Below are 27,516 nucleotides of genomic sequence, written 5' to 3'. Positions count from 1 at the left end.
GCGGCAGGAGGCCGGGCCCGACGGCCGCGCCGTTGTGAGGAGCTGAGGGCCGGGGGGGGGAGGGCAAGGGGGGTGTCACCTTGCGCTGCGCCCCCCCGCACCGAGCCGCGCGCGCCGGTCACCGGGGGAACGGCCAATCAGCGCGCTGCCTGCCCGCCCCTCGCGCACAGCGTCGAGGCCGCGAGCGAGCGCCTCGCGCTCCCTCGCCCACCAATCACCGGGCGCTCCGGGCGCTGGCAGGAGGCGCGCGCGCCCCCCGCGCTCGCCCGCAACTGCCCCCCCACCCCTCCCACGCCCGCGCCAGGCGGGGCCGAACGCCGGCAGCCAATCGGGATGGAGGGAACAGGCGTGAGGCCAGCGGGCCCGCGTGCCACGCGGCCTATAAAAGGCGGGGCCGGGAGCGAGCGCGCGGCTCACTCGCCGCTGGCGCTCGGGGCGGAGGGGTGCACGCGAAGCGAGAGAGCGCGAGCTGTCCCGCCTGCTCTTCGTCCGAACGGCTGCCGCCCCCCGCCCGCCTCACGCTATGAAGACCAAGTTCTGTAACGGCGAGACCGACCCTTCCCCGCTCGGGCTCCTCCTCGGCTGCAGCCCCGTCTCCGGCGGGGGCGGTGTCGTCCTTCCCGCGTCCGGGCAGCCCCCCTCGCCGCTGGCTCACGCCGACCCCGAGGGGAAAGACCCCGTCGCGACGGGCAGAGGCGGGGGCGCCGCGACCCCGCCTTCCGCGCTGCTGCTACCGCCGCCTGAGGAGGAGCCGCCGCTCGACCCCCGGACGCGGCGCAAGGCGTATCTGTGGTGCAAGGAGTTCCTGCCCGGGGCCTGGCGGGGGTTGCGGGAGGAGCAGCTGCGCATCAGCCCCATCAGGTCAGCGCTGAGGAGGGCGGGGGGCGGCTGGTCCCTGCGGGGAGGGGGCGGGGCCGGGGCCGGTTGGTCGCTGCGAGTCCGAGCCCCTTCCTGGCGCAGGGGGTGCGGCGGATGAGGGTCTCGCTCTTTTCCTTCCCTTTTTTCTATTAAAAAAAATTAAAATCCTTCATAAATCTGCATTTAGGAGGTCAGTAGGCGGTGGGGACCGACTGCGCATCCGCCTCCGCACTCGCTCTGTGGCGGGGCGGGCATCTTCCCCCCCCGCCCCTGCCCCGGCCCCCTTCCGCACACCGGCGTGGGGCGGGCCGCGGCTGGCGGCGGGGCGAGGCCGGCCGGACCCACCGCTGGGGCGCGGGGGGGTGGGCTGGGGGGTGCGGAAGGGCCTGGGTTCGTTGCGTCAGGCCCCCCCCCGCCCGGGGGAGGGTGGCGGTGCCGGGGCGGGGGGGAGGTGTGTCTGTGTTGGCGCTGCAGCGCCTCAGCACTGAGCCGGGGGAGGGGCCGGGGCGGTGACGGTGATGGAGCCGGTAGGAACCGCTGCACCGAGTGTGGAGCCCCCCTCCTGAGATTAAAAAAAAGTGCCTTTTTTGGCGTGGGTGCTGAAATTCCGAGGTTAGCAGGTGAATGCGGTGCATCCATGATGTGAATCATCTTTCATCATATATAGTAACAAGTACTTGTGACTCAGCATGCTGGCAGCTTGCAGGAGACTGATTTTTTTGGCAGCAGAAAGATGTAAATTGGGCATGTTCTAGAAGCTGTATGTAATGTGTTGGAGATCCTTGCCACCTTTGTGGACTTAAATAGTCTGGGTTTTGTATCAGCCCTGGATGCTAGTTAAACCGGTGTTATTTCAGAATTTCATTTTTACAGACTGTTTGTCTAGTGTTTGATCATTCTACCTGATCAAATGCAAAGTCGCACACAAAGGATATAGTTGTCAGTTTATCCCCTTGAGTCCTGAGTTTGCTTTCCTAATGTTTCTACTTCTGTTCACACACAAAATACATGCAAACCTACCCCTCAGTTACTTAAGAGAGCATAAACTCTCTTGGCAAAGCTCTGATGTATAAAAGCATAATCAAAACCCATCATGCTCATTTCTAAATGTATTTTTAAAGCCTTATTAAAACGAGCAACTTATTGAAAGCCAGTGCAGATAGTATTTGTATTTTTAGATCAGTTCTCCTCACTTGACATGATCATCGTAAGTTTATAAAGGGAGAGAATTTTTAAAAGACTGATACTGTTCCTAGACAGTAGACTAGTCTGATAATATTATATGTCTGTAATCTGGTGCTTAATTTTGTTTTCATCCTTATTAGTGTATACTGCTGACTTTGGTACTTATTTTCTAAAGCCTTTGGTTTTAACTTCCCCTCTGAGACACCACTTCAAAATGGCTTGATGGTTTCCGGATTGGGAGGAAGAGAGGATGGGCTGAAATTTTAGGGTGTGTAAAAACATGCTAATTAGCAGTTGCATTTATTTTGGCAAAAGTATCTTCACCATTTTTGTCTGTGGAGTACTTGTCGTCATATTGGTTTGATTCTGGTTTCACAAAAGTCAAGCGCTCAGTGTGTATTCTCCACTGTCAGTATTGTCATTTTGAGTGCATTAGTGCAAATCATGTTTCATGAACAGCTGTTAGATACTTGACATTTTAGGATGAAGGAATATGGTCCTTATTGTTGAGAGGAAAGAAACAGATTCGAATCTAATCAGAATGCAAGTATGTAAGCACACTTAACTGCTGTGGCTGTGATTTGGGGAAAGCTCTGTGAAGCTCTGAAAATAGGTGACCTTTTTGGAAGGGCTTACCTTTAAGTAATTTCTAGCAATAGACTAACTGGGAGCTTTATCTGTATAAGGGTGAGAGATGCCCTGTTGACCTTTGGACAAGCTGCTGAGTCTACTGACCTTTCAGGAGAACAATACCTTTTATTAGACTCTCGTATGGATTTCCTTGATTAGAGGTAACTTCTGAAGTCCTAAGTGCATAAAGTCACAGTGAACCTTCTGTTTAATGGAGTTCAGCCTCAGTAAGACACTGCTGCTTGGCTGGAGAGATATAAAAAGAAGAGGTTCTGGGCTTTCATGCAGTGTATGCAGGCTGAGCATGTGCAACAGCTGTTTCTATAGGATTTTGAGCTCTAGTCCAGGATCTTTTTGTAAAGTGGGTTTCAGTGTGTTTAGTTCTATGTAAGTATTGATATTTTCACCAAAGTCTACAGGGGCTTAGAAAAGGTGGCAAATGTTTTTCAAAAAAACCTGTCTAGCACAGTTTAGATGAAGACAGAAATGTAGTTGGTATAGGTAACCAATGTTCTGATTGTGTCTGAATAAGCTGGCTTTGCTCTTTGTTTGATATCCTTTCCATCTGTCTGTTTTTCCTACCTGTTCACTTTTATGGTTCAAAGTTACTTCATATCTCTTGTCTCTAAACATCCTTTTTTTGGATGCTTGCCAAGCCAGCTGGTTCTCATCTGTCTTCTTTCTTGAGCATATTGTGCAGCTGCTGTTTTACCCTGTTTCTTGAGGTCGCTTTTTTCCTTCTCAATTGTTGCCTTTGGATATGTAGGCCAGCCCTTTTTCTCTGTGTCATCTCCCAGTAAATACATGCAGATTGTCTACTTCTTGGTAGCCTTTTTCTCCAGAAAGTCTTTACTACTTCTCCACTGTATTGTAAGAGAACCCAGAAAACTACTTGAGAAAGCATTGAGTGGAGTATCAGGTTAGGACTAAACTGCGTTTTAGCCACCACATTTTGGATCTGCCATGTATGCCTGGAATCAAAGCTCACTGCAAAGTAATATTAAATACTTACGTTTTGTGTGTTATGAAGAACTGCATTACTTTGTGAAGGAAATCATAACATGACAGAGGTACAGCTATTTAAATTCTAGAGTTACTGCAGTAAGTTAAGTAGCATGCTACAAGTAAAAACTACTTACGTTTAAAATCTGTGCTACTTCATCCCTTTACCACTAGCTACTATATTTGGATTGTATCTGTTCTTTAAAGTTCGTTCTTTAATGGTGAGACAGACAAGTTTTTTCAGTAGAGCTGACTTACATTGCTGTTTTGCAAGTAAACCAGAAGTTTCAGTACTTTTCCCCCTTACAGTAGAGGAAAATCTTTTGCAGGAGGGAAATTTGAAAGCTTATTAATGAACGTATTGATAATGAAGAAGATGCAGAAAGACAATGTGGGTTGAGTAGACTGGTGTTCTTAGTGGGCTACTAGGAATCAAGAAACTTAGCTTCTCTAATCTAGTATCTGTCTACCCTGATAAACCTGCAGAAAACAAATGCTGTCACTTTTTCTTGTAAGAACACTGTTGTAAAACAGTCATTATAGGAAAAGCCAGCATGCTGGTATAACCCCTGAATGATTGAAGCACAGGACTCCCTACTTTAGAATTAAAGCAGTTCTTTAAGACAAATTTCAAAATTGAAAATGAGTCTCAAAGAATGATAGCATAAGTACAACTTTGATCAGTGATGCTGTAGCACAGGTATTCACGTTAAATCTTTGTAGCTAATTTTTGTAGCTGCCATCCCAGTGATACTGACTCTTTATTCAAACTTAGGGTTTTATACTCACTGCTTAAGCTTATTCTGCTGTCTTCCTGCTTGTTTGTGCAACCAAGTGTATCAGACAAGAGTCCAGCATCACTTTCTAGAAGTCCTGAAAATAATTAACAGAAGCCTATATTTTGTCTTAGTTGCCTTGTGTGTTTTACATCAATTTGTTTGTAGCCTGAGCTGTAGCTTGAATAAACAGATCTTGATGGTGAACTATACATTAAGAAACATGAAGCTGCCAATCTTTTTACTGAAGCCTTACATGTTAGGAGCTGTTGGTACTGTTGGAAAATTGTCACTCGTGAACGGAGTGGGTCAGTTGATTAGTGCATGCAAGGATGATTAGTGCACCTCTAATATGTAGAAAGCAAAACATGTATGCACATCCGAAGTTAAACTTACCTTTCTCTTGATAGAGGTGGCCTCAGCAACATGCTGTTTCAGTGCTCACTACCTGAGACCGTTGAGACAGTTGCAGATGAACCACGGAAAGTTCTCCTGCGCTTATATGGTGCAATCCTGCAGATGGTGAGTACGTAGAGTGATTTGGGAGTGGGAGGGTTTCTGTAGTTTAATTGTAATATGTTTGGAGATCTTCATTTGTGACACACTGCAAGTGTGTGCTGCTTTATCCTTTTGGGAATGTGTTCTAGTGGTATTTGGGTAGATTGCTAGCTTAAAGCAGTTTTCTTTATTGTTATTGTCTAGAACTTACACTGCTTTCTATACAGATCCTGACTGGCGCATATCAGCTGAAGGCTCACTTGCTGTCTGTTTGATCAGTAATGTTTTGTTTACGGTGTTAAGTTTGGACTGTGGTGTTTCAGAAGTTATTAAAGTTTGCTTCTGTACAGTATGTAGGACTTTGGCATAACTGGCAAGATTGCAAGAGACTAAACCACTTAATCTTGGTAACACGAGTTTTGGAGATAAAAGTTGAAGGTTTTGTCAAACTTGTACAGTGCTCAAGCATTTTATTAGAGATCTCATGGGTAATTGTATTGCTGGAAAATTTGATCTAGAGTGTTAGAATAAAAATGAAGCACAGCCATCTCATTCCAAAACATGCTTTCCTAAATGTGTGATGTGCCTTGTAGCTGGCATAGAAGCTTAACCAGATGTTTGTCGAACTCTTCTAATGTTACTTTTCTTTTATTTGGTTAGTAAAATGTAAATAGCATTGAAATTTGTCAAACCTTAAGAGAAGTGGTTGGCAAATCTTTTTCAAATTGTAAGGTTTAAAATCGAGAGTATTTTGTAAAGGTGATCTCTTCCAAAGTTTACAAGCAGTTACGGTAGGACTACACAGCAAATATTCTCTTACCCATCTCTGCTAGACACTTGATTATATTGTAAATAAATAATCATAAGTGTTTAACCGTATGAAAAATTGCAGCTTCGTAAAATTACATTTGGATGTTGGCAGTTGTTTCTATTTGACTTACAGGGTCTGGTTTTATTATCCATTAATTTGATATTTTCCAGTACTCAGTCACTTGCTTTGAATAACTTATCCAATATCTGCAGGAGATTGACTGTTCCTGAAATTTCAGCCCATTCTTCCTGCTTCTGCTGCCTTGACTAAACTTATTATTAAATCTTACTGGATACTGTCACTTAACTGGCTTAAAGTGTTCTTTTATTATACTATGTGAGGTGTTAACTTTCCCATGGTAGGAAACTACCAGAAATATGTAAAAGATTCCAGTGGTTTGAAATAGCACAAAAGCCTTGGCTATACCACTGTACGTGTGTTGGGAAGGTTAATCTGTTGAACAAGAAAAGTGTGTAGAAGTTCATTAATTCAAGCTTAAATAGTCTTTCCTTTAGTTTAACAGAAACCAAAAACAACGTGAAAAAAATGGTGGTGAGAAACTTTGTTTTTGAAATGACTCCTAGGGTTGATGCTAAGAATCTTTTTCAGAATTACTAATGGCTTTAATGTAATGCTGACTTAATATGTAGAAGGCTTGAGTAGGAACATGGGCTGTAAAACTTCTGTAGTGGTAGAACTTCTGTTGCCTAAGAGCTGTGAAAAATGTGGCCTTTCCCTTATATTTCAAAGGAAAAGTAGACTCTAGAATTTTGTTGCCCTCCTCTTCCCTCAGGGTTTTTTTAACTTGCCTTTTCTGTGCCCCTATCCACTGAATAAATCAAAATAAAATTTTGGGCTCTAAAATCAGAACTAATTTGGTTTGAAAATTGAAAGTGTGTTCATAACTTTCTAACCTTTCTACTCTTGGTGTTGAAGGATCTTTTGAGATGTCTAACTTCCTTTATTTCCGTAGTGGCAGTGAAATTGACTGCTCTTGTTGGTGCAGTTCACTAAAGGTTAAGTAAGCAGAGAAAGTCCCAAGGTAAAACTTTCAGATTGCATTGAGGTTCACAATTTTTGTCGACAAACATTTGTCTCTTCCAGCCCCTCTACCTTAAATGCAAGATAAAATATAAGCAAACTGTTTTATTGGGGTATTTTGAAAACCTCACTTAGGATTCTTATGAATTTCTGGGTGGCATAAGCAGATCCTTATGACAAGCCTGTTAAGAGGGAGAAATTTGATATTTTTTAGTAATGTTGCTTAAGTTTAGAGCCCTATAGAAATTAAGGGACGCTGTTTAAGTAAGTTGAGTTTTGAGACCTTTTGCTAAAATCACAACTTAATTCTTGATGACTTAATTGTAACTGCCACTGGGTATTAGTAGTTACCACTTGTTTGCTTGAGCCTTTTGTAGCATGTTTTAACTCTTGTCCATTTTACTTTCTGTTGAAATTGGAACACAAAACAGGGGTAATATCAGCTCTTCTTGTTCCTTTACTGTAAATACTATAGACCTATAGCAATCTGCACCAAATTGTTGTACGTACAGAAGAGAAGTTTAACTTAAAATTTTGAATAGAAATGAAAAATAGATACCTGATACTAACTTGAAAATGAATGATACTGGCACCGTAATTCTTTCAGCCACCTTTTAAAGGAGCCTTTTTTGCAGTTTGAAAATAGCCCCAGTTTGCTTATTATGAATCTTGGAAGACACAAATGTCAGTACATGAAACTCATCCAATATAAACCATGCCAGTTGGCTAAAGCTGCCACACAGGGAAGGCATTGTGCCTTCCTCTGTCATAGTTGATACATTTAAGCCAATTTTTTGTGTGCATGACTGTTTTGGGGGGAGCTGGGGGGAGACTCAACCAAACTGGCTCGGCCATTATTATGAATGGTCGCACTGGCATGGATGTTTAAAAATCAAGGACTTCTCTCGAGTGTATCCTTGAGCAGAACTTTTTTTTTTAAAAGACAAGTATTTGTGCTTGTGACAGGTTAAAGTACTAACCACATTAAAACTCAAATGTTTGAGGCACAATGCAGATATGTTCTACATTGAAAAAAGGGAAATGTCTTACTCTGCTTCACTTATTCTTGCTCCAGCTTAGTTGCTAAATTTAAAGGGGAGCATTGAAAATAAAACTTCCTCATGACAAAATGTCGTTAACTGTTGGCTATATCAGTGTTAAAACTACTGAAACAAAAGGTTCTCCAACAGTATGCCATTTAATGTTCAAACTTTAAGATTGGATTTCATATGCAGGGCACTGTAGTGTTTCTACTTAAATTCAGAACAACCAAAATTTCCCAAATTTTAGAAATGCTGATATGATTTCAACATAAGCTAGCATCAACAAAAAAAAAGAAGCTCAAATTAAGGTGAATTTTCTGAAGTTCACCTATCAAAACGTAACTTGGGGATTGATTCCCTTTCTTTTACACATGTCAAAAGAACCTTGAACTCTGATCACTGGGGCTCTGTTACTTTGCAACAGCCAAAACAAAATCTTGTATATAAATGAGGAAAACCAAACCGGTATACCTAATGTTCCTCTTCAGTCTCTCAATTTCTATGTGAGCAGACGCAAAATAAGTAAAATGGTTGCCACAGTTCTGTGGTAAATCTTTTTCCATACCTGCCTTGCTGCCTTTTATTTTTTGTAACTAAATAAAATGCAGACTGCTGTGTAACTGTAATTATCAACGTCTTCTGTGGTTGTTGGTGTCCATGTCTGTTTGTAGCATGGAGTAACTACAAATCCCTGGCACTGGCAGACGGCTTGAAAGAAACCAAGCACCTCTTACGGGGATATATTTGTGTTGGGTGGAGTTAAGGGTATTCTGGGGGTAATGTACCACTTTAGTTGTATATGCATGTGTTCTCTGCTGCAGGCTTGCCCATGCGATCGTGCCTAGAGCACTCTGGTTTCCAGGTGACAGACACGATTCACGGTATAGTATGAGATCTCTGAAGTTGGAGCATTCTCTACAGCTTTCATTTTCTTTAGTACTGGATTTCATTGTTTAAAAAAAATAAGGCTTAAGTAGCACCAGCTACTGTCTGTGCATCTGAATGTTTACAGAAATAACAAAATATCAGAGTACTGCCCCTTCCTTTCCTCTGCTCCCTCATAAGAGAATGGTAACTTGACATGAAGAGGATTAGAGATGTCTTTGTGGCTTTTGTAGGGCTTGAACTGGGAATTCTTCTTCATGCTAGACTTCAGGACTTCAGCAAATTAATATCAGTTCCTTCAGGTCTGGCAGGGATCAGTGATCAACAGCGGATTAATAGAAGGAGGAACAGTTATTGATGAATCTAAAACTGTTTGTGTTCCTATACCCCAAAGTTCAAATCGATGTCTTCTAACAATTTCTAGAATTAAGAAAAGTTTCCCCTGCATAGGTAGCCTCTAACCTTTCAGGCAGTTCCTTGTAATGTTGTAATTCCTTAGTATTTGAATTCCTAGAGATTTGTCTAAAGCAAAGTATAATATAAATATGAAATTACTAAAGCTGAGTAAACTCAGAAAAATGGGATTATAATGTAAGATTTAAATTTTTGGGCAGAGCTAAGAGTTACTTGGGGAGAAAAAATAGTTGCAAGTTCCTTCTCTATACAGAATTCACTGCCAACCATCATTTGGGATTTTTGATACGGATCTCATCTGCCAGCTACAAGACAAATACATTTGGAACATTAGGGAGAAAATGAAGAGCTTAATTTTCTATGTCAAACTGCCAGATGTATAAACACTGTCTGGTCACCTTCTAATCACAGATCAGATAATGTGGAGTGTCTCCCATTCTAGGACTTTCTTATACCTGAAGGTCCCTGTCTTAAAATTAATTTACATGATCACAAAGTAGACTCTGTAACAACTGCTGTTGTCTCTGTACGTATAGCTGTCCTCCCTTAGTGAAATTGTAGTGAGATTTCTTAATCTGCTTTGAGAGTAAACCTTCCCACAATAAAGTAAGTACTGAACTATTAAATCTTAAAAATGTAGAACACATGTCCGTTTCTAGTTAATGTTTCCATATAGAGAGAGTGATTAAAAACCTCCAGGAATTATTCAGTCATTCTCTTATTTGGGTAATTAAAATCTTCTCGTTGCTGTTGGAAGTAAATAGCTCCCAGAATTGGCCATAAATTAGAGTGAGCTATTAGAGTTTATGGAGAAACTGAAGTTTTGGTTGGCTTGGCCAGCAACACATGAGCTAAATGTGTAGATCAAATTACCTCATGGTAGGAGATGTTTCAGTTTGAACCACTGTTCTCATAGGTGATTGTGCAGTCAGAAAACAATCAAATCCTACCACTTTAACATCTGTTAAACTGTTAAAAGCCTGTTACATAAAATTGCATCCTGCTTACTTCATTGTATTTGACCACATGTGCTGGAGACTTTCCTAATTCTAGGCTGAGTACATGGCCACTTGTGAAGACTGATCCTCTCCAAGCTCCCATTCATCTTTGCAAGTTACTTACAAATTACTTTGTATTCATTCTCCTTTGGACGCTAATGCTCCATGCTGAGGGAACAGAAAAGAGGAAGGGATGATGCAGAAGTCTCCTTTTCTGATGACTCTGCAGTACATATCCCTAATTGTCTCATTCTAATGGCACAGTAGATGCCATTAGGCTATCTCCAACGCTAATTTGAGGTGGACTTTTAGAACTGGCTAGCTCTTTATACAGTATGACTTCTGGAAAGTGGATGCCAGTTCAGGTTCTAGGGAAAAGCCTAATCTGCTTACCTTCTGATGAACTGAACCATTCTGAGAGCACCATTAATCAGGAAAGACTCCTGGATGGTGAGTAACTTTCTGACTGTTCAAGAAAAATCTGTAAGATGCAAGAGTGGTATTGATGTAGGACATGCTTGTTCAGAGAAGCCCTCTGTAAATGACTTTAATACTATTGAGTAGTTATGCATTTAGCTTTAGTGAATATGTTTTGACTTTATTAATTTCCTTGAAAGGAATATAAACTAATAGTAGTTTTCATATTGTCTGGTTTTAAACTTATCCTAGTGGAATGGGAAGTACTTGCTGAAAGACCATCGATTCATGTTAACTGTACTTCTGTAGCTTCTGAAATACTGTAACTGCATAGTTTGTGTAAATCATTAGTTTGTTGTATTGTACTTAAGGCAGCTGGTGTTGCTTAACTGTATTCCATTAAGTTCATATTTCCACCCTTGTTTTGGACATGTTAGAGCTTTGGAACAGAAAGGTATGCACATGGTTCTATAAATGAAATGTTTTTGTTGAGAAGGTGGAGATGCAGGCTACCTTTATGGGCCTCTAAAGCTAGTCTGGTTTAAACAGTCAACGGTGGAGTTGCAACATAAATAGCAGCCACAAACTGTCGCTAATTCTAAGCAAATATTTGCTTTCTCTTCTCCTTACCTTCAAGCCCTTTAAAGGACAAGGTTTTTATTACATTCTGAATTTTAAACGTGCAGCTCTGTTAAAAGCATGTGCCATTGAGGGTTCAGTTGCTGAGGGTATGGTTTGATACTTTGGAACTGCTTTATAATGACTGTTAACAATCCTAGCACAATACCTTATGCATGGAATTCGTTAAAGATTTGCTAGTATGCTGCAGTTCTTACCGAGATATCTTTAGCTTACATGGCCAGTTATTTGAAGAAAAATCTTGGATCTGCACGGCCAGTGGTACATTTTACATGTAGCCTAGACAGCATACTGTAAATAAGGAAATTCTAGTCACAAAAAATCTGGAAAATAAGGCAGTAGAAAAAAGCAAGTGGTTTGCAAGCTTTGTAACATACCTCTTCTAATACTCCTTCTAAGGCTTTTATGTAATTTATGTAATGCATCTCTTAAGAGCTTTAGCTGCAAGAAGAATATCATCCCAGATGTCATGCAGAGGGACTTAATTTTCTGTTAATTACAAATGTTCATCTAACCTTATGATACGTTGAAATCTTGTTTTGAAATACTAGGAAACAATAAAAACATACCTGAAAATCAGCTCTCAGGCTATTTACAGGAGTAGCTTGGTCTCAGTGGCACATCCTTTTGAAAGATTTTGGAATTGTTGAAATAGTGTGGTGGTCAGAGGTCAGATGGATACTAGTGCGGTAGCTGTCACAGATCAAGACAGTGAGACACCTAGTTAATTGTAGCTGGCACTTCTACTCCCTTTGTTCTGGTGGTTGCAGGTTAATCATCTTAAATTTCATCTTCTCATTGTGTTTGCCTTTTCTCATTCATAGAGGTCCTGTAATAAAGGAGAGTCTGTACAGTCTCAGAAGGAAAATGACTTGCAAGTGAGTAATTAAATTTGCTTATTCCACAGAATTTTATAGATGACAGAGAATTGTGGCAATCCTGCTTGTTCTAAATCAGTAGTTATTCCATGTGGTGTCTGGGCTGTGTTTCTAAAAACTGTAAACAGTAATGAAGAAAAGAAATCTTTCTGCTCATAGAAGTAATATAATGGGAGTGTCTGCATAGTTTGGAAAGATGTAAGCACTCCACATGAACAGAAACACCGTCCCAATTCTGCCCTAAATGGTTTCTTACCATTTCTAACATTGGTATCAGTACTGCTATTTCTAATACTAGGCTCTTCTTTCTTTAGTAGAGGAAGATCAGTACTCTGCTTTACCAAATCCCTATTTTATAATACATTGATGAACTCTTCTGAGGAAAGTATGTAGAGCTGGAGAGAACTTCCTCTTGAATATGAAGTGTTTCTGATTAGCATTGAGCTTGGATCATCTGTGTTCTGCAAACTTTAAAGTTCTTGCATTTGGAACCATTTCTGCTTATGCAGCATAATGTTTAGCTAAGCGTAATTTTTTGTAAAGTCATCTGAACAGGATTTGGTAATTTAGATTTTTACTCTGGCAGTATTTTTTCAGTAAGGGATAACATTGCAGCCTGTTAGCCAGGTGCTTTGCTTGTTATGTGCAATCGTTTTTCAGCTCTGTAATGGTTTCGTCAGTGATTAGGGAGAAGTACATCTTACCCATTTGGTAAGTGCTGCTTTTCTCCCCTTTTATTTTCTGCCCTGTGGGAATGTCATCTGAAACAGTTCAAGCATTTATTTCTTTTCTAGTGAGTTGAGACTGGTTTTAAAATTTTTGTTGAATGACTGCTTTTGAAGTTTTGTTGAACTTTCAGTTAAGTTTACTGGAACAACTTCAATCAGTTGAACCAAGACTGAAATGAAAAATGTACTGGTTTGATTCTTCAGTTTTCTTCAAAGATGAAAAATGGAGGTGGCTTGATTTCACCCCTGCCCCAATCCAGTAAAAAAAAAAAGTTCCTAAAGTTATAAGAGAAAACAAAAATCCAAACAAGCCCCACCCTGATGCCAGCAGCTCATAGTTTTGCAGTACAGGAAGCAAAGCTTTGAACTTCAGAACTGTCTTTGCTGCCTGAAAATAGTAATTCTATGCTGGTAGGTTATTGTTTTCTGCTGTTCATCTCATAGTGTCAAAACTTCACTGTTGGATCAGTCTTCTCAGGAATTCCTGTCAGGATGGATTTGTTAATTTTCTTGAATCTAAGTAAAAATTGTAGGTAAGTTTGATCAGAGGGGTTAATGTCCATCCTTTGGAGAGAAGAAAAACCTCTGGGTAATACCAAAATGTTCAGGATCACTAGCATTGTAGTTGTCTGGTGTTCGACAGCTGTGACTAGAGATGGAATTGTCTTCTGGCAGCTCATAAGGTCTTTTAACAGCAATTATGTATGTTTTATCTTGATTTTGCTATAGTTAGAGGTAATTTTCCTCAGAATTACTATTTCATCTGTTTTTAGTGAGCTTTTTGTTGAAGTATAGAAAGTGTAGAAACTGAAGTATAGAAAGGCTTTTCATCTTTCCTTGCCTGAATGGGAGTTGTGTACTGGAAAAGTCTTGTAAAGAGTGTTTGTAATTCTTAGGTTTTAAATGCAACATTGAGCTCTAAGTATTTGTTTAAAAATGAGTGGTCAAATCTTCTCCAGAACCTTGTTTTAAATACAAGTGCTAGTGGTTATGCCTGGTTGAAACTTGACTAAAATTGAGAGCTTCAGAGCTTAAACCAACAGATTGTTGTCTTGGTAGTGTAAGTATATTGCACACTGTTTGAAGGCATTGAGATACATAATTTACTTATTTATAATGCTTGGTCCTTTATAAAAGTGATCAGGTGAACACTTAACTGAAGAGTTAGATACCTAGATCTGCTCAGTGTCCATATGAAGTATCCTGTAGAATTTTCTAATGTCCTTTACTTAGTTTATTTACACACTTGTACTTGACAGTAGTGTGGGGACTTGGTAAAAGGCCCGTCAGGTATTATGAAGAAGCAGCCAAGCTTTTGTGCCTGAGACACATAGATGGTGTTATTCCAGAGCTGTCATTGGACTTGTCCTCAAGTGACCATTCTGTTACAGTAGAGGAAGTTCTTTTGGTGCTCTAAACCTTTTTGTCTTTTAAGAGTCAGGCCCCAGAGCATTCAAACTTGAATATTCTTATACTGCTGCTTTTAGATAATTGCCTGTGCTTTTTAATCTTGAAGTAGATCTTTCATAGAGAGATGCAGCCATCTTTGTTAACGCTGCTGGCACAGAAGTTTACTAACTCACAATCGCGTAGCTGAAGGTTCTAAATTCTTTAACGTGTCTTAAAGGACTAGGGCTAGGCAGATGTGGCAGAAGTAAACCAGAAGTGCACTGTTGAGTAATTGGAAACTTCACTATTTCTGGTTGTTGCTTCTGATGCATTAAGGGACATCTTAATGAAGAACAGGCACTTGGTATGTGGAAAAACATGGCCCCTTTAAGCTCTGCTAATAAAACATAACCAGGTTTTTGTCTGTAAGTGAAGGACTATAGAAAAAAGCTATGATTGTAAACTGGAGCTTGCTTTCGTTGATGGATCCTAAATTGTTAAAATTTCTTGAGATAAAGCTACCAAGCTAGGTGAGCTCAAGGAATCTTAAGAGGGTGAAACCAGGAAAAAAACTCAGATTTTTCCTCCTGTTCTGTGGAAAGTGGATCACATTAATAGGATATTATCTGAGATCAAGAACTGAGTAATTTTGGTTATGTGTAGGATATTGTTTCTTTTCTTTGGCACTTACTGTTATCCAAGTATCATGAGTTGATTTTTCATTAAGATGTGAAAACAAGGAACTGACATCTTAATGGGAACAGCCACAGTATTGCTATAATCAGGCTTGGAAAACACCCTGGTGTTGTACCATGCACAGGCAAATTCAATATCGGCCAGTAATGGAGCAGACATTTAGTAACCTGTATCTAATTTGCTTTTTGGTTCTTGGCATTAGGCTTCAGAACTGAACTGAAAAGTTCAGATTCGTGGCGGTGGGGGCATGCGAAATGATCAAAAGTACATATTTTTGGTGCATTAGTTCTGCTTTGAGGAGTTGAGATGAAAAACCATGGAGGACACAGATGTAATACATTCATATACAAATCATCGTAAAATCTCAATTTACATTCTTGATGCCTCTTTCACTTTTTATTGAAGTTAATGCTTGAGAACATAGGTACGTGAGTCTTTCCTGTACTTCAATATGAAATGCTAGAATTTCTTGAGAAGGTGTCAGAATAATAAGGTGTGGGCCAGTAGTAAAAATAATTGATCAACAGAACTGCCTGGAGTGTACTCAAAAATGGAATTTGGATAGAAAGAGTTATTTAGTGTTTGAGACTGCAGTGATTACAGTAATGCAAAAGGCTTTATAGTCCAAAATATCTGAGCACTTTCTTAATTTTGTGCTCTTACTTCTTATGCTTTTAAGTGCCATGGGTCAGACTTTGAGATGAGTTGCTCAAAAGTAGGCAGAGGCTTAGTAGACCTCTAGGATTTGAGTAAACCTGGATTCTGGTTGACATAATTGCTAGAAGTAGTGATTTACACTGTGACTTCTGTGTTTAGTTACTGCAAATCTTAAGCAACAAGAAAGCTATATTTTAGTGGTTTTAACTGTATTTTTGAGACTTATTTCATATTTCTATTTTTAAACATTCATAATAAAAAGCTGTCTGCTTGTGATTGTTATGGACTGAGTTTATTGATATAAGGAAAACACTGAAAAAAAAGTTATTGAAAATTGAGGTATGTTTGGGGACAGAAAAGGAAAAACATTTATTCACACACACATGTTCCTTAGCAGGAGTTTAAATTACTCTTTCTCTTTAAGAAAAAAAAAAAAAGAGGGAAGACCTAAAACGTGCTTAATGGAAATAAATCCTAAGTCATTCTTAATGAAAAACTGGTTAGTTCAGTTGTTCGCTTCATTCACTTGCATAGTTAAAATGTCCTTTTGTGAGGCAGTGTTCCAAAGTGTGTTAAAATAGCCAAGGATAATATTTATAGTTCCTGTGCTTCAGTAGGATAAACTCCTTCAGGAAATGAATTTAGAGAGTTCCCACAGGTTAGGAAGGAGAGGGTGTTTTGGTTTTTGCAGTTTTCCTTTGGCCTGGCCCACCAACAGTACCTGTTAAGTAATACAAATTTTCCTCCCTAGCTTTAAACTTGAAAGCAAAATATTTGTATTGCTCCCATGCTAACTACAAGTTGTTATTAGTCAAACTTTGGTTAGTAAAATGTTGAGTCGTCTTTTTAAAGCTGGCCCTAAAATTCCTCATTTTGTAGCAGTTTTGCTGTTGTGCACACCTAAGTTCATTTCTCTGCAAGCACCAACTAATGCTTTAATTTATATTTTTTTTTGTAGGGGGCAGAAGCCATGGTTTTGGAAAGCGTTATGTTTGCCATTCTTGCAGAGAGAGCTCTTGGCCCAAAGCTGTATGGAATCTTTCCACAAGGGAGACTGGAGGAATTCATTCCCGTAAGTCCTCTTCATGGTTATTTAGTGGGCTGGTAGCTGTTTTAATTGATCATGACAAGAAGGTCTCTGGACTGCCCGGAAAAGCAGAGATGTGGGAATAGAATACTTGGCAACATGTAGTAATTGCTAGCTGTAATTTGATACAGTTATAGTGGGTGTTGGAGAGCCCAATTATAGCTCTTGCCAGGGAGAGAGATCTAAAAACTCTTCAGCTGTAGCAGAGACTAATAAATGAAGATAAAAAGCCTGTTAGATACCAAACATAGCATTGGAAACTATGGAGTAACACTTTCCTTTAACAGCAACAAGAGCAGATGCTTTTGATGTTCTTAAATATTTATACCCAATCTGCTTTGAAGATATTCTTAGTGTGAGATGTGATGTTCCCCAGGTCTTGATCTAGGAGAGAATTGGCTAAGTCGTAAGTAAGCTAGGCCGGCTAACTCAGATTTCCAGACAGCAATTTCGTAAGTTCGTTTGGGAGGAAAAAAGTGTATTGCTTAAGTACTATGCTAAGTATTTTATAGTATAGTATGTAGAAGCTAATGCTAGTGTCTGTAATTAATCACACTTTTGTAATTGATTCATTAATTGTATTTTAAGAATACTATATTTTATTACAGAGCAGGAAACTAAGTACTGAAGAACTAAGTTTACCTGACATATCTGCTGAAATAGCTGAGAAGATGGCTAGATTTCATGGCATGAAAATGCCATTTAATAAAGAACCTAAGTGGCTTTTTGGAACAATGGAAAAGTAAGTTATGCAGTACTTCGAAGTATGGAAAAAACGTGACCTGTTGTAATTTTGATGAGCATTTCATTCTTCCTGAATGCCTGAGAGCACAAGCTCTCACTATACCCGGAAACTATTTCATTGTTACTTGAAGAACTTCAATTACCTTGAAGAATAGTGACACTTTCTCTAGTAACTCTTTTTTTTTTTTTTAGACTTTCTTGATTTTAGTTTTAAATGGTATCTTGGTATGGGAAGTCTAATAAACTATTGTCACAAATGCTGTACTATTGTCTCTATTTTTAATAGATACCTAAATCAAGTGCTGAGGATTAAATTTACCAGAGAATCCAGAACAAGGAAGCTGAACAAACTCCTCAGTTACAATCTGCCCCAGGAAATGAAAAATCTAAGGTAGGCTTATTTTGTCTACCACTGTCTTCATATTTGCACAGCTTCAGTGTGAAGTTAATAGTTGTTCAAACACATTATATACTATAATACCCTATATTCATTTTACTTTACAAATTGGGGATTGGTTTTTTGGTTCTGTAACCAACCAGAGTCTCATGTGACTACAAATTAATACGATCAGTTGCTGATCAGTGAAGTCTAACTTGTTGTCCTGATCTTGGGCTTCTAATTGAGAAAATAGGGTCTTGCTATAAATGAATAGCGCTTCAAATTCTTACAACAAAATTCACTCTTTACTTGGAAGTGGAACTGAACTTCGTGATTTGTTTCTTATAAGATCTTATATTGTTGTTTTCTAGAGCTATGCTTGAAGCTACTTCATCACCAGTTGTATTTTGTCACAATGACTGTCAAGAAGGTAAACTGCTAATACTTCGTGACCTTGTTCAGTGATGCGGTATTAAGACTCTTCTGGTCATTTGTTTGCTTTCTGAGAGGTTGTCACGTTCTCGAGGTACTGCCCTGGCAGCTGACTTGAAACAGCAGCCTGTGCACTCCTGGTGTGCAACAGTTGGAAAGTGAAGTGCATTGGCTTCAGCAACCCTTCAGGCTAATTAAGAGAACATCTAGTATCATAACTGAATTAAGCCAAGCATGTATACGTGCTCTGTTAGTACAGATCGGTTGGTAATGGGAGCCTTGGGTGTTTTCTGTTAAGACATACCTTTTTTAGTTTTCTGCAATATCAGAATAGGGTAGGGTATACTTTAGTGCTTTTAAAAGAAAGATACTGAAAAAGTACAGTGAATGGTGAAAATAGACTAGGGTAGTTTGACTCGGCAGTTCTCAGTTTGTACTGGTAAGAAACATTAGGAGAACCTTATCTGCCTTTTTTTAGTGTTCTCTCTCTGGGAGTCACGGAGGGAATAAGAATTTTTCTGAGCTAGTTCTCTAAAGAGATGAAAAGGAGGCAGGGCTGAAGGTGTGCGGTGTTTGTGCTGCCTGTCACCTGTGCAGTGGGTAAGCTGGGCTGAACTGGAAGGATGCTATACTAGGATTGTCTGCAGGGCTGTTGTGTTCTCAGGAGTCCTGGCCTTCTTAGCTAAGGCTGAAGAATCGACCTGGAAGAGGATTGTCCTGGAGGATAGGTGCATTAGGGTAGGCAGCATGAGGGGAAAAAGCCACTGATCTGAGGTCTGAAGAGGTAGTTCAGTGGTGGTGGGGTTTGAGTTCTCGCTGCTGGTGTGGCAAGGTGTGACACTGGAGGAATCTGAGCATGATAGGGCTGGGGCAAGCTTTGGAACCTAAATTTCCAAGGCAGAGGTGGGGGGTGTGAAATACTGTGCTGCTTCTGTTGGTGCAAGGATATGGCATAGAGAACAGATGTACTAGTGGAGAGGGGACAAACTATTGCGGAAGTTGAAATGACTATAAATTTATTTACTAGATGGCACTTGACAGAGGCAGACTTGATGTTTTTTCAGATTAATTATGCTGACAAAGTAAATTGAAAGACAGATAAAGCAATTTCCCTGTTAGGCTGAGCTTTTCTATAGGTACTGGTTGTGCCACATATTAGAACAGCAAAGTGATCAGTCTGGCTTTCAGGCTGCTGAAAGGCAATTCCTGTCCCCCGTGTTGTGTGATCAATGATAGTGCTACACAGGTATGAGAGATGTTGCAGAATTTAGATCTCAAGCTGTGGAAAGAAAGAATTCAGCAAGGACTGCTAAGGCTGACAGTGTCACCCAAGTTAGCTGCAAGCTAAACACAGGAGAAGCCAGGACCCTTGGGAGAATAGATCTACCTCTGCCTGTACAGAAGAAAACTTTCGTGCTTTCAGTTTTACAAGGTTTTATAGTATATGTCTCAACATTCAATGAGCTGATACACAGCCAGTACAGTTTGGCTATTCCTGTCATTCTTCTGTGCAGATGTAAGCGATAACTGGGATTATCTGAACAATGTTTCTTAAGAGTATTGCTTTTTGTAATTTTCTGGGGACTTTATTAAATATGCTGTATTATCTTAAAAATTTCAGGTAATGTCTTGCTTCTGGAAGGCAGAGAGAATTTGGAAAACCAAAAGCTGATGCTCATTGACTTTGAATACAGCAGCTATAATTACCGGTAAATCACTATATTTTCTATTCATCAGAAGGATGTATTGCTTTCTACATGCTACAGTGAGAGCAAGTGCTGCACTGCTGATTATGTGTCTGTTCCAGTGAATTGTGTTCTGCTTTATTAGTGGTGGACAGCAAATACAACTAGTCAAAACAGCTCTGGTCCTGATGATACTGAGTATAGGCATACACCAGAGTGAAGGTTTTGAGCTCCTTGGTTGTCCAGACTAGAGGGCTTGTTTAAGCACAAATGGCGTCTTGCTTGTGTGTCAAAATTGCTTTCTAGTGGGTAATAAGGAAAATGGTTGATTGTGTGTACATACATATGTAGGGCACGTTTGCTCTTACTGTTTTTTTTATCTTCAGGCATTTCAAACATCTTTCTCATCTCTGTAGGAGAGAGTAATCTTAGGGGTTTTTTTGCTACATGGTTACACAAAATGCTTTCTGTCCTTACCTCAGTTATCTAGTACCCTTGTTTAAGGATGAGGATCATCAAACATTTAGCATAGCTCAGACATCATGGAACCTTGAATTCTGATAATGTGAAAGTGGGATATGTTAAATACTTGGAGTATGACCTCTTTGCCTACAGTAATGCTAAGATTAGAGATACGTCTGACTTCATGCTGAGAAGTAGTGCATACTCAAGTATCTTAACTGTCTTCATATGTATAAAACTTTGTAGCAAAGTCTAGTATTTTCTTGTAGCTGGCATTCTTAACTGCCCATCTTTACTAGCTGGTTTTAATAACTTGCAAAAAAAGCTGTACTCTAGTCATCAATTCTCTACCTCATTTAGCAAAACTGCAGTAGTAAGTTCTAAGTAGCCTTGTGCTTTTAAACTTGATTTTAGGCTTGCTTGAGCAAAAACAGATTGCTAGTATGCAAATACTGAGGTATTCACCCTTTATCTCTCTTTCAGAGGATTTGACATTGGAAATCACTTCTGTGAATGGATGTATGATTACACGTATGAGAAGTACCCATTCTTCAAAGCCAGTGTTCTTAAATATCCTACAAAGAAGCAACAGGTAGGCACATAAGACATAATTAATAAAATGCCAGTGTTCACAATCTTCAAATCTTAACTCTATTTTCAAATTCTGTTTTGGACTTGTATTGTCCCAAGACCTTTTGTCGATGACTTCCATTTCCTGTAATCCTGACTACCTTTGCTTTAAAAATCATAGAAACTTCATAATAGGTATTCAGGATTTACTATGTGCTATGTAGCTGTCCACCACAAAGTCCAATAGTTGTTGATTGCAGCTGTGAAATTAGTTGTCAGTAGTGAAATGTCATGTGTTGTCCTAATATTATGGCTTTTCTTAAACCAAACTTCCAAGCAATTAGTAAAACCACCATTAATCTTAAAGCTAACTCCAGCACTGTTGGTGTTTGAAAAAAAATGACAACTTATTAAAAGTCCTGTCTAGTTCTGAAAGAAGCAAATACGTCTTGAGATGAAGAGTTGTAACTCTGTTTACTTGCCTTCCAGCTCCATTTCATCTCCAGTTACTTGTCTGCATTCCATGATGGCTTTGAAAATCTGAGCAATGAAGAGAAGTCCAAACTAGAAGAAGAAATGTTGATAGAAGTTAACAGGTAACTTGTCTTTCACAACTGTATCTTGAAACTTCCACCTATACTTGTATACCTCACTAGCTGGAGAAACTTCAGCCAAGAGACTTTCTAAGATATTTATATGTGGTGAAGAAAAATCTGTTCGTTGTAACCTTCAGATGTGTGGTATACAGTATTTATTAGTGGAGTAAACAAAATACTACTCTGTGGGGAAGCTAATGGAATTATTTTTAAAGAGTCATAGTTAAAGAAAAGGCGTGGACACCCCCAAACTAGGGAATACTATTCTAACAGGATATTGAAATAAGGTGTTGTGACTTAGCTGGGTATTTCAATAAACATAGCTTTGTAATTTCAGGTTTGCCCTTGCATCACACTTCTTCTGGGGTCTGTGGTCTATTATACAAGCAAAGATCTCATCCATTGAGTTTGGTTACCTGGTAAGTTATTTAGTCATGGTTTCGGGTAATTAAAAATGTATACTCTCAAGTAACCTGTGATGCATTATCAGAAAGTAAATGAAATGGCCTCTCACAGCAACTAATATCTTCTAGGTGGAGGAAAACTTTTTAAAATCAATTTGTTACTATTTTGTACTATTTTCTTAAGAACATAAAGAACATCTAAAATCCCAAAAACTTCAGAAATTCACCCCATTGTTACATAGAGATACTATAGCCCGATGTGCAGTGGAATATAGAAATGTATATATAGCTTGCAGTGGAATATGATGCCTTGCAGTGAAGTGATTCTTCTGCAATAAGAGATCCTGTGCGAGAGGGGAGCTAGCATGCAGTTAAGTGTAAATTTGGAAATTGAGTAGTCAAAGTGCATGTGTTAACAACATGTTGATATTCCGTGTGCAACAATATCAATGCCAGGGAGCTGCTTGTACTTGAGAAATGGATCAGTCTAACTCTTGATTCATGCTTACTGTACTGTAAAGTGATATAACTTTCAGATGCACTGAATATCCTGCAGGAAGTGCTGCAGAAGCTATCCTTTTTAGTGAAATCCTGACTTTTTTAGTTCCTGTTTTTTTTTTTTTCCTGACGTGCTGGCAGCAGCTAATAGTGTTAGAGTTGAGATAAGGTTGGAGGAAATCTGAGAGGCAAGAACACCTCTGGAGAGATTATCCTTCCCAAATAGAGCTAATTAATGCATTGAGATGATGGATTAGGAAGGTAACACAGTTAATACCTTCATTATGCTTCCCCATCCCAAATAAGTGAACTCAGCTGTGTTTACTGCATTGAGTACTGAATGTCCCTTATTTCTCCAGGAATATGCGTTATCCAGATTTGATGCATACTTTGATCAGAAGAGGAAGCTGAAGGTGTGAATGTGGGAGGAGTGGCCTGTTGGTTACTGTACGAAGAGGGCAGCTGGACAGAATTTACACTGTGCTTAGGCTACTGTATCTCTAACGAAGGTGTCACTGAATTCCAGTTCCTTGGAACACTGGTGTACAGTACAGAAGACTGTATAAAAATGACTTGTTTACAGTTTCATAAATACTTGGAATGAGATTGGGAGGCAAAAGTAAAATACAACAGTGCAATATCTTTAAATCTTTTTGCTCTATAAGGTATTTTATATTATGGAAGAAGCTTACAATTAGGTGTCAATACCACACGCATCAGAGCAAACAGTGTTACTGTGAGTATGTTTTCTAGGGGTGTGTTGGCATTATGGCTTATGTTGTAAGCGGAACAGTTGTAAAAGATGATGCATTGTAGACACTGCCTCTTAATGAGAAAGAAAAGCAGAGACAACTGTTAAACTGTGAAGTAGGCTTAAAATCTTACTGTGAGAGTAGGTTCAACATGCCCCATGAACACTATCTTCAAAGCTGCTGATAAATTACACCACTTTAACCGTAAAGCAACTAAACACATTGAAGCGCTATGCTTTAAAGTGTTACCTACATATACATGAATGTTTCTCTAAGCTGGTGTGCCTGTGAAGTATGAATGGACTTTGAACTGGCCATTCTGAAGGAGTTTGTCTTGAACTGTTCATTCCATGTCCTTCAAGAACATGCTTTAGCCCAGCCTGGTTCTCTCAAAATGCTGTGTCCTGCACAGGGGGTTCTGTGGGCTGGCAGCACTGGGAAGAGTGCCTTGAATTGCTCTAGCAACTCCCCAGATAACTGGATTGGCATTGACAATAACTTGTAATTGGATCCCATCTCTCTTCTTGTGTTGCCACAGTATATGGCTGTAAGAAATAGTAGAGCCAAAGACTGCGGAGAACACTTCAGGAAATTGCTGTTCTGCCCATCCAATGCTTATGTGGCTTGGGAGGTGCTTTTCTTGCACCTTCAGTTTTCATCATGTTCCAGCAATCCAGTAAAGTGGAGCGTCTCGTGGGGAACAATAACATGTATATTGAAACTTGAGTATAATCTGTGTACATGTCATCTAAAGATTTCTTTAGATTTTTGAGAACTTGTTTATTTTGAATGTTATTTGTTTGTGCTTTCTAACACACTGTATTATAAATAATAAACTTCTGTCTACCCTTTTTCACTTGTATAGCAAATACTGTTTCAAGCAGCTGAAAAAATGTGCAGCCTTTCATGTACTGTATAGCATAACTTGTAAAAGCTGTCATTTTATTCTCTAGTATAGAGAATCATTTTCCATACACTTAATTATTAATACTTTATAATAAATATAAAGCACTTAAAAACATCATAGTTCTTAAGTCTTCGTTATATCTGCAGGATAAAATAGATGCTGTTTGTGTCCTTAATCTGTGCTGGACATACTTTCTGATCTTCAAGGCAGACTAATTTAAACTTCAGGTTCAATGCTACAGGATATACCTTCTATTTAAATGCATCTTTAGCATTTGTTGTGTAACTGAATACTGTTAGAAAGTGTGGGGAAGAAAGGCAGTTAAAGCAAGTGGTGGCAAGTAGACAGAAGATGAGTTACAAAGTTTTAGAGGTGGGAAAAGGTTTAGGTTTAAACACTTTACTGTATCTGTCCTGTCAACTACGCTAAAAACAAAGGTAAAAGTTACCAGCATATACTGAGTTTTACTGGCACACCAGATGAAGTATTTGTCGTATGAATAGCCAGGTGATTTCTCTAGGTCATTTAACAAGTCTTCATTTAACAGGTACTATTGCACACAGTAAAACCAAAAAGGGAAGGAGACTCAGTCACAGTAGCACTAACTGTAATAAAAGGTCGCATCAGAGGTGAAGCCCTTTCTTACCGTTGAGATTGGCTCTCGTTAAATTCTGAGAGGAAACTAAGCTGTAAAGCTCCCTGGCAAGACTGCTGCAGGTAAGTCCCAGAGCTGCAGTTGAGCTCGGGCATTACTGCTGTGATTTCTGAGGGCGAGGGGAAGGAAAGGCCCTGAAGGAAAGCCCAGCGTGCTCCGTCTTGTGCCTTCTGTAAAGTAAATTTGTTTTAAAGAGGGTAGGAATCCCCCAGGTGTTGTGTAGCAGGCTTAGTGGGGATGCAGGTAAGTCAAAACCAAGGAGCAGAGAGCAATGCTTAGTCTCTTCCTGGTATGATTTTTTTTTTTGCTAGATTTGCCTAATAAGGGCAAGTTCTTTACATTTTCTTTGAGAACTTTCAGTAGACAAACCGGAACTGGAGCACAGTCTTCTCTTGCTCACAGTCCCTGAATGTTAAAGCTGACTTAAAAGCTGAGCAAGCAGCTATTTAAATTTATCGGCACTTCTGTAATGGGATATTGTCTTGTGAAGCTGTAGTCATAAGACTTAGTATAAATGTAGTTGTAACATTTCTTAGTTCTTTAACTTCAAAATAGTTACGGCCAATCTGATTTGTTTTTTATAAAAGCAGTTTAAAACTACTGATTGATCCTCTTTTCAGTTGATTTGTAAATACAACTTGTGCTTGAGCTCTTCTTGAAACTGCTGGGTTTTATTTCCACGTTGCCTCACAAGTCACTGCTGTTAACTGGTGAAAAGGTGACTTGATATAACAGTTAAAAAAAACAAAACAAAAACAACAAAAAAAAAACCAAAAACAAAACAAAACAACCTTTTACTTTTAAAGGAAACTGTCACTAGTCTAGCCAGACAGCTAGTTTCACCTGCCACTTGGAGGTGATTCAGTGGGTGATTGGCGCAGTCCAGGGTGTACCCCCATCACTCCTATAGCCATTTATGTAAGATGAAAATCTGAATGCTCAGACTTAGGGGAAAATGTCCCACTACAGCTTGTTAAGGATCTCAGCCTGCAAAATTCAGCCTCTGCAGTCTTGGGGCCATAGCAGATGTGCTGCCTTCTCTCTAAACTGGGGGAAAAAAAAAAAAAAGAATAAAAAACCAGGTGTTTCTGGTCTGAACTAGATGCAATCGATTCTTCAATTAAACATCTTTCATAGTGGTGATGCCACTAAATAGAGCAAGACTAATATTTTCAGAGTTGCTGTTCTGATAATTGATTAAGGAGACAGTTTATCAGTTTATTTCCAGCCCTGCCATCTGCTGCTGCTAGATGGGAGAAGCTCGGATGTAGCAAGTCCTCAACTTCAGGGAGAGACCCACTGAGTAAAAGCAGAGGCACTGCCGGACCCCAATACGCGGAGTAGGATGGAGCATCGAACTGGTGTGGCTACAACGTGTGGTTTGGTGGTCTGTGAATCTGGTGTTGCTTGCACGGAGTTGCAATATTAATGATATCTGGGAATGTATGCTCATTGCTAATGCAATTCCATTTGAGTGGTATGACGTGTGTAAATCATCAGGGATTGTGCATATGTTTCTCATCTAGTGGTATGTGTGTGCTTGTATACAGAAACGAAAAGCTCTGGCAGTGGTCTCTGTACTGCTGTAACACCCTTTGTTCTGGGGTCTCCTGCAAGAGGACATGAAGGCAAATCTGCTATGCCCTCCCTCACATCTTGCTCAACGCCAACGTGAGACGCTGGCACTTCTGTTCTAGGGTGTTTGTAATTGAGTCCTCCTTATTGTGAAATACTGTACTAGCATCCCTAGTTAGACATTTACAGTATTTGAGACAAAGAGGGAAGAGGTGGATTTTAATACCTGCAGTTGTTTTTATCTGCTGGGACCGAGCAATTCTATATGCCAGGAAAAAGAAGAGGGCCTGGCAGCTCGGTCCCTATGTGTCCTTGGCCAACAGCGGGAGGCTGTTCCTGCCTCTGCCAGAGCAAAGTCTTTCCCCTGCCCACACATGCTTGGTGCTAGTTGCCTGTGTGGGTCATCTGTCAGGAAACGGGCTCTGTGTTTCCCGACAGCAGTGGTGAAAAGCAAGAGCAGCCTTTGTGCCCAGTGTAATGTGACTCTTGGTCTTTCAACCAAATGCGTGGTTATTTGCCGGAGTGGGGAGAAGCTGAGATTACCAGTATTTTCACCAGTCACTTTCTGTGAACTGTGTTGGTTTTCTACTGCCAGGCTTCTTTGCTTAAGGGTCAGAAGCTACCTTGGAAACTCCACGTTCCTCAGCACTGGAGAAACTAGCAGGAAGAATTCACCACGGCTGTTTGGCATTCCTCTTTGAGGTGTCGTAGTGTTCTGGAAAGCAATAATCTGAAAAGCAATAACCTGAAAATGTTACTTTGCAGATCAACTTTGTCTGTGTGTCTCTAAATCTGCTAATACCAGTAAGAACTTCTGCTTTTTCCTCCCTGTTAACTTGGCTGAGGTTGCACTACAGCTTAAATAGAATGAGCTGGGTTTCACTTCTTCAGATGGATGTAATTATTTATTGTAGCTGATTATGGCTGTGGAAAGCCCACATGGGCGCTGGGGCTTGCAGCCGTGTTGTCCAAGGACCATGGACCAAGCCATGTCTCACTGTCTAGACATGATGGTGGGAAGAAAAGAACCGAGCTTAATTCTGCAAGAATCTGTAAAAATGGGAAGTAAAGAATGCATCTTCTGACTCGCAAAAAGAGGAGAATGCAAGTAAATTAATTCTCAGAAGGAAGAAAATTGACTGTCCTTAGCCCAAGTGCCAGCACCTCTGAGCTTATGTGTTCTGCTTTACGACTGCAATGCTCTGGGTTCCGGAGGTTCAGCTGA

General features: G+C 40.0%; 1 protein-coding gene across 2 annotated transcripts; it reads left to right on the top strand.

Annotated features, from left to right (window-relative positions):
* The first annotated feature begins 397 nt into the window (after window positions 1–397).
* Window positions 398–24,154, top strand: CHKA (choline kinase alpha). 2 transcript variants are annotated; one of them, XM_063331353.1, is made up of 12 exons: window positions 398–861; window positions 4,862–4,973; window positions 12,022–12,075; window positions 16,504–16,617; window positions 17,241–17,374; window positions 17,663–17,767; window positions 18,127–18,185; window positions 19,809–19,896; window positions 20,818–20,926; window positions 21,394–21,500; window positions 21,838–21,919; window positions 22,762–24,154. In XM_063331353.1, the coding sequence occupies exons 1-12, from the start codon at window positions 524–526 to the stop codon at window positions 22,819–22,821; spliced, it is 1,362 nt and encodes a 453-aa protein (XP_063187423.1). In that variant the 5' UTR covers window positions 398–523; the 3' UTR covers window positions 22,822–24,154. The 2 variants fall into 2 exon arrangements, with proteins under 2 accessions (XP_063187423.1, XP_063187424.1); XM_063331354.1 differs by lacking the exon at window positions 12,022–12,075.
* The last annotated feature ends 3,362 nt before the right edge of the window (window positions 24,155–27,516 follow it).

This window comes from Chroicocephalus ridibundus, chromosome 4 (assembly GCF_963924245.1).
Source record: "Chroicocephalus ridibundus chromosome 4, bChrRid1.1, whole genome shotgun sequence".
Taxonomy (NCBI): Eukaryota; Metazoa; Chordata; class Aves; order Charadriiformes; family Laridae; genus Chroicocephalus; species Chroicocephalus ridibundus.
Note: the sequence above shows the minus strand (reverse complement) of the source record. Positions and strands in the feature narration are given on the sequence as shown.

What these genes read in the sequence shown, in the direction of transcription:
- CHKA (XM_063331353.1), top strand. Translation starts at nt 524, where the DNA reads ATGAAGACCAAGTTCTGTAACGGCGAGACCGACCCTTCCCCGCTCGGG. An exon ending in GACTGGAGGAATTCATTCCC is followed by an intron (nt 16,618 to 17,240) that starts GTAAGTCCTCTT and finishes ATTTTATTACAG; the next exon opens with AGCAGGAAACTAAGTACTGA. An exon ending in CCATTGAGTTTGGTTACCTG is followed by an intron (nt 21,920 to 22,761) that starts GTAAGTTATTTA and finishes TTATTTCTCCAG; the next exon opens with GAATATGCGTTATCCAGATT.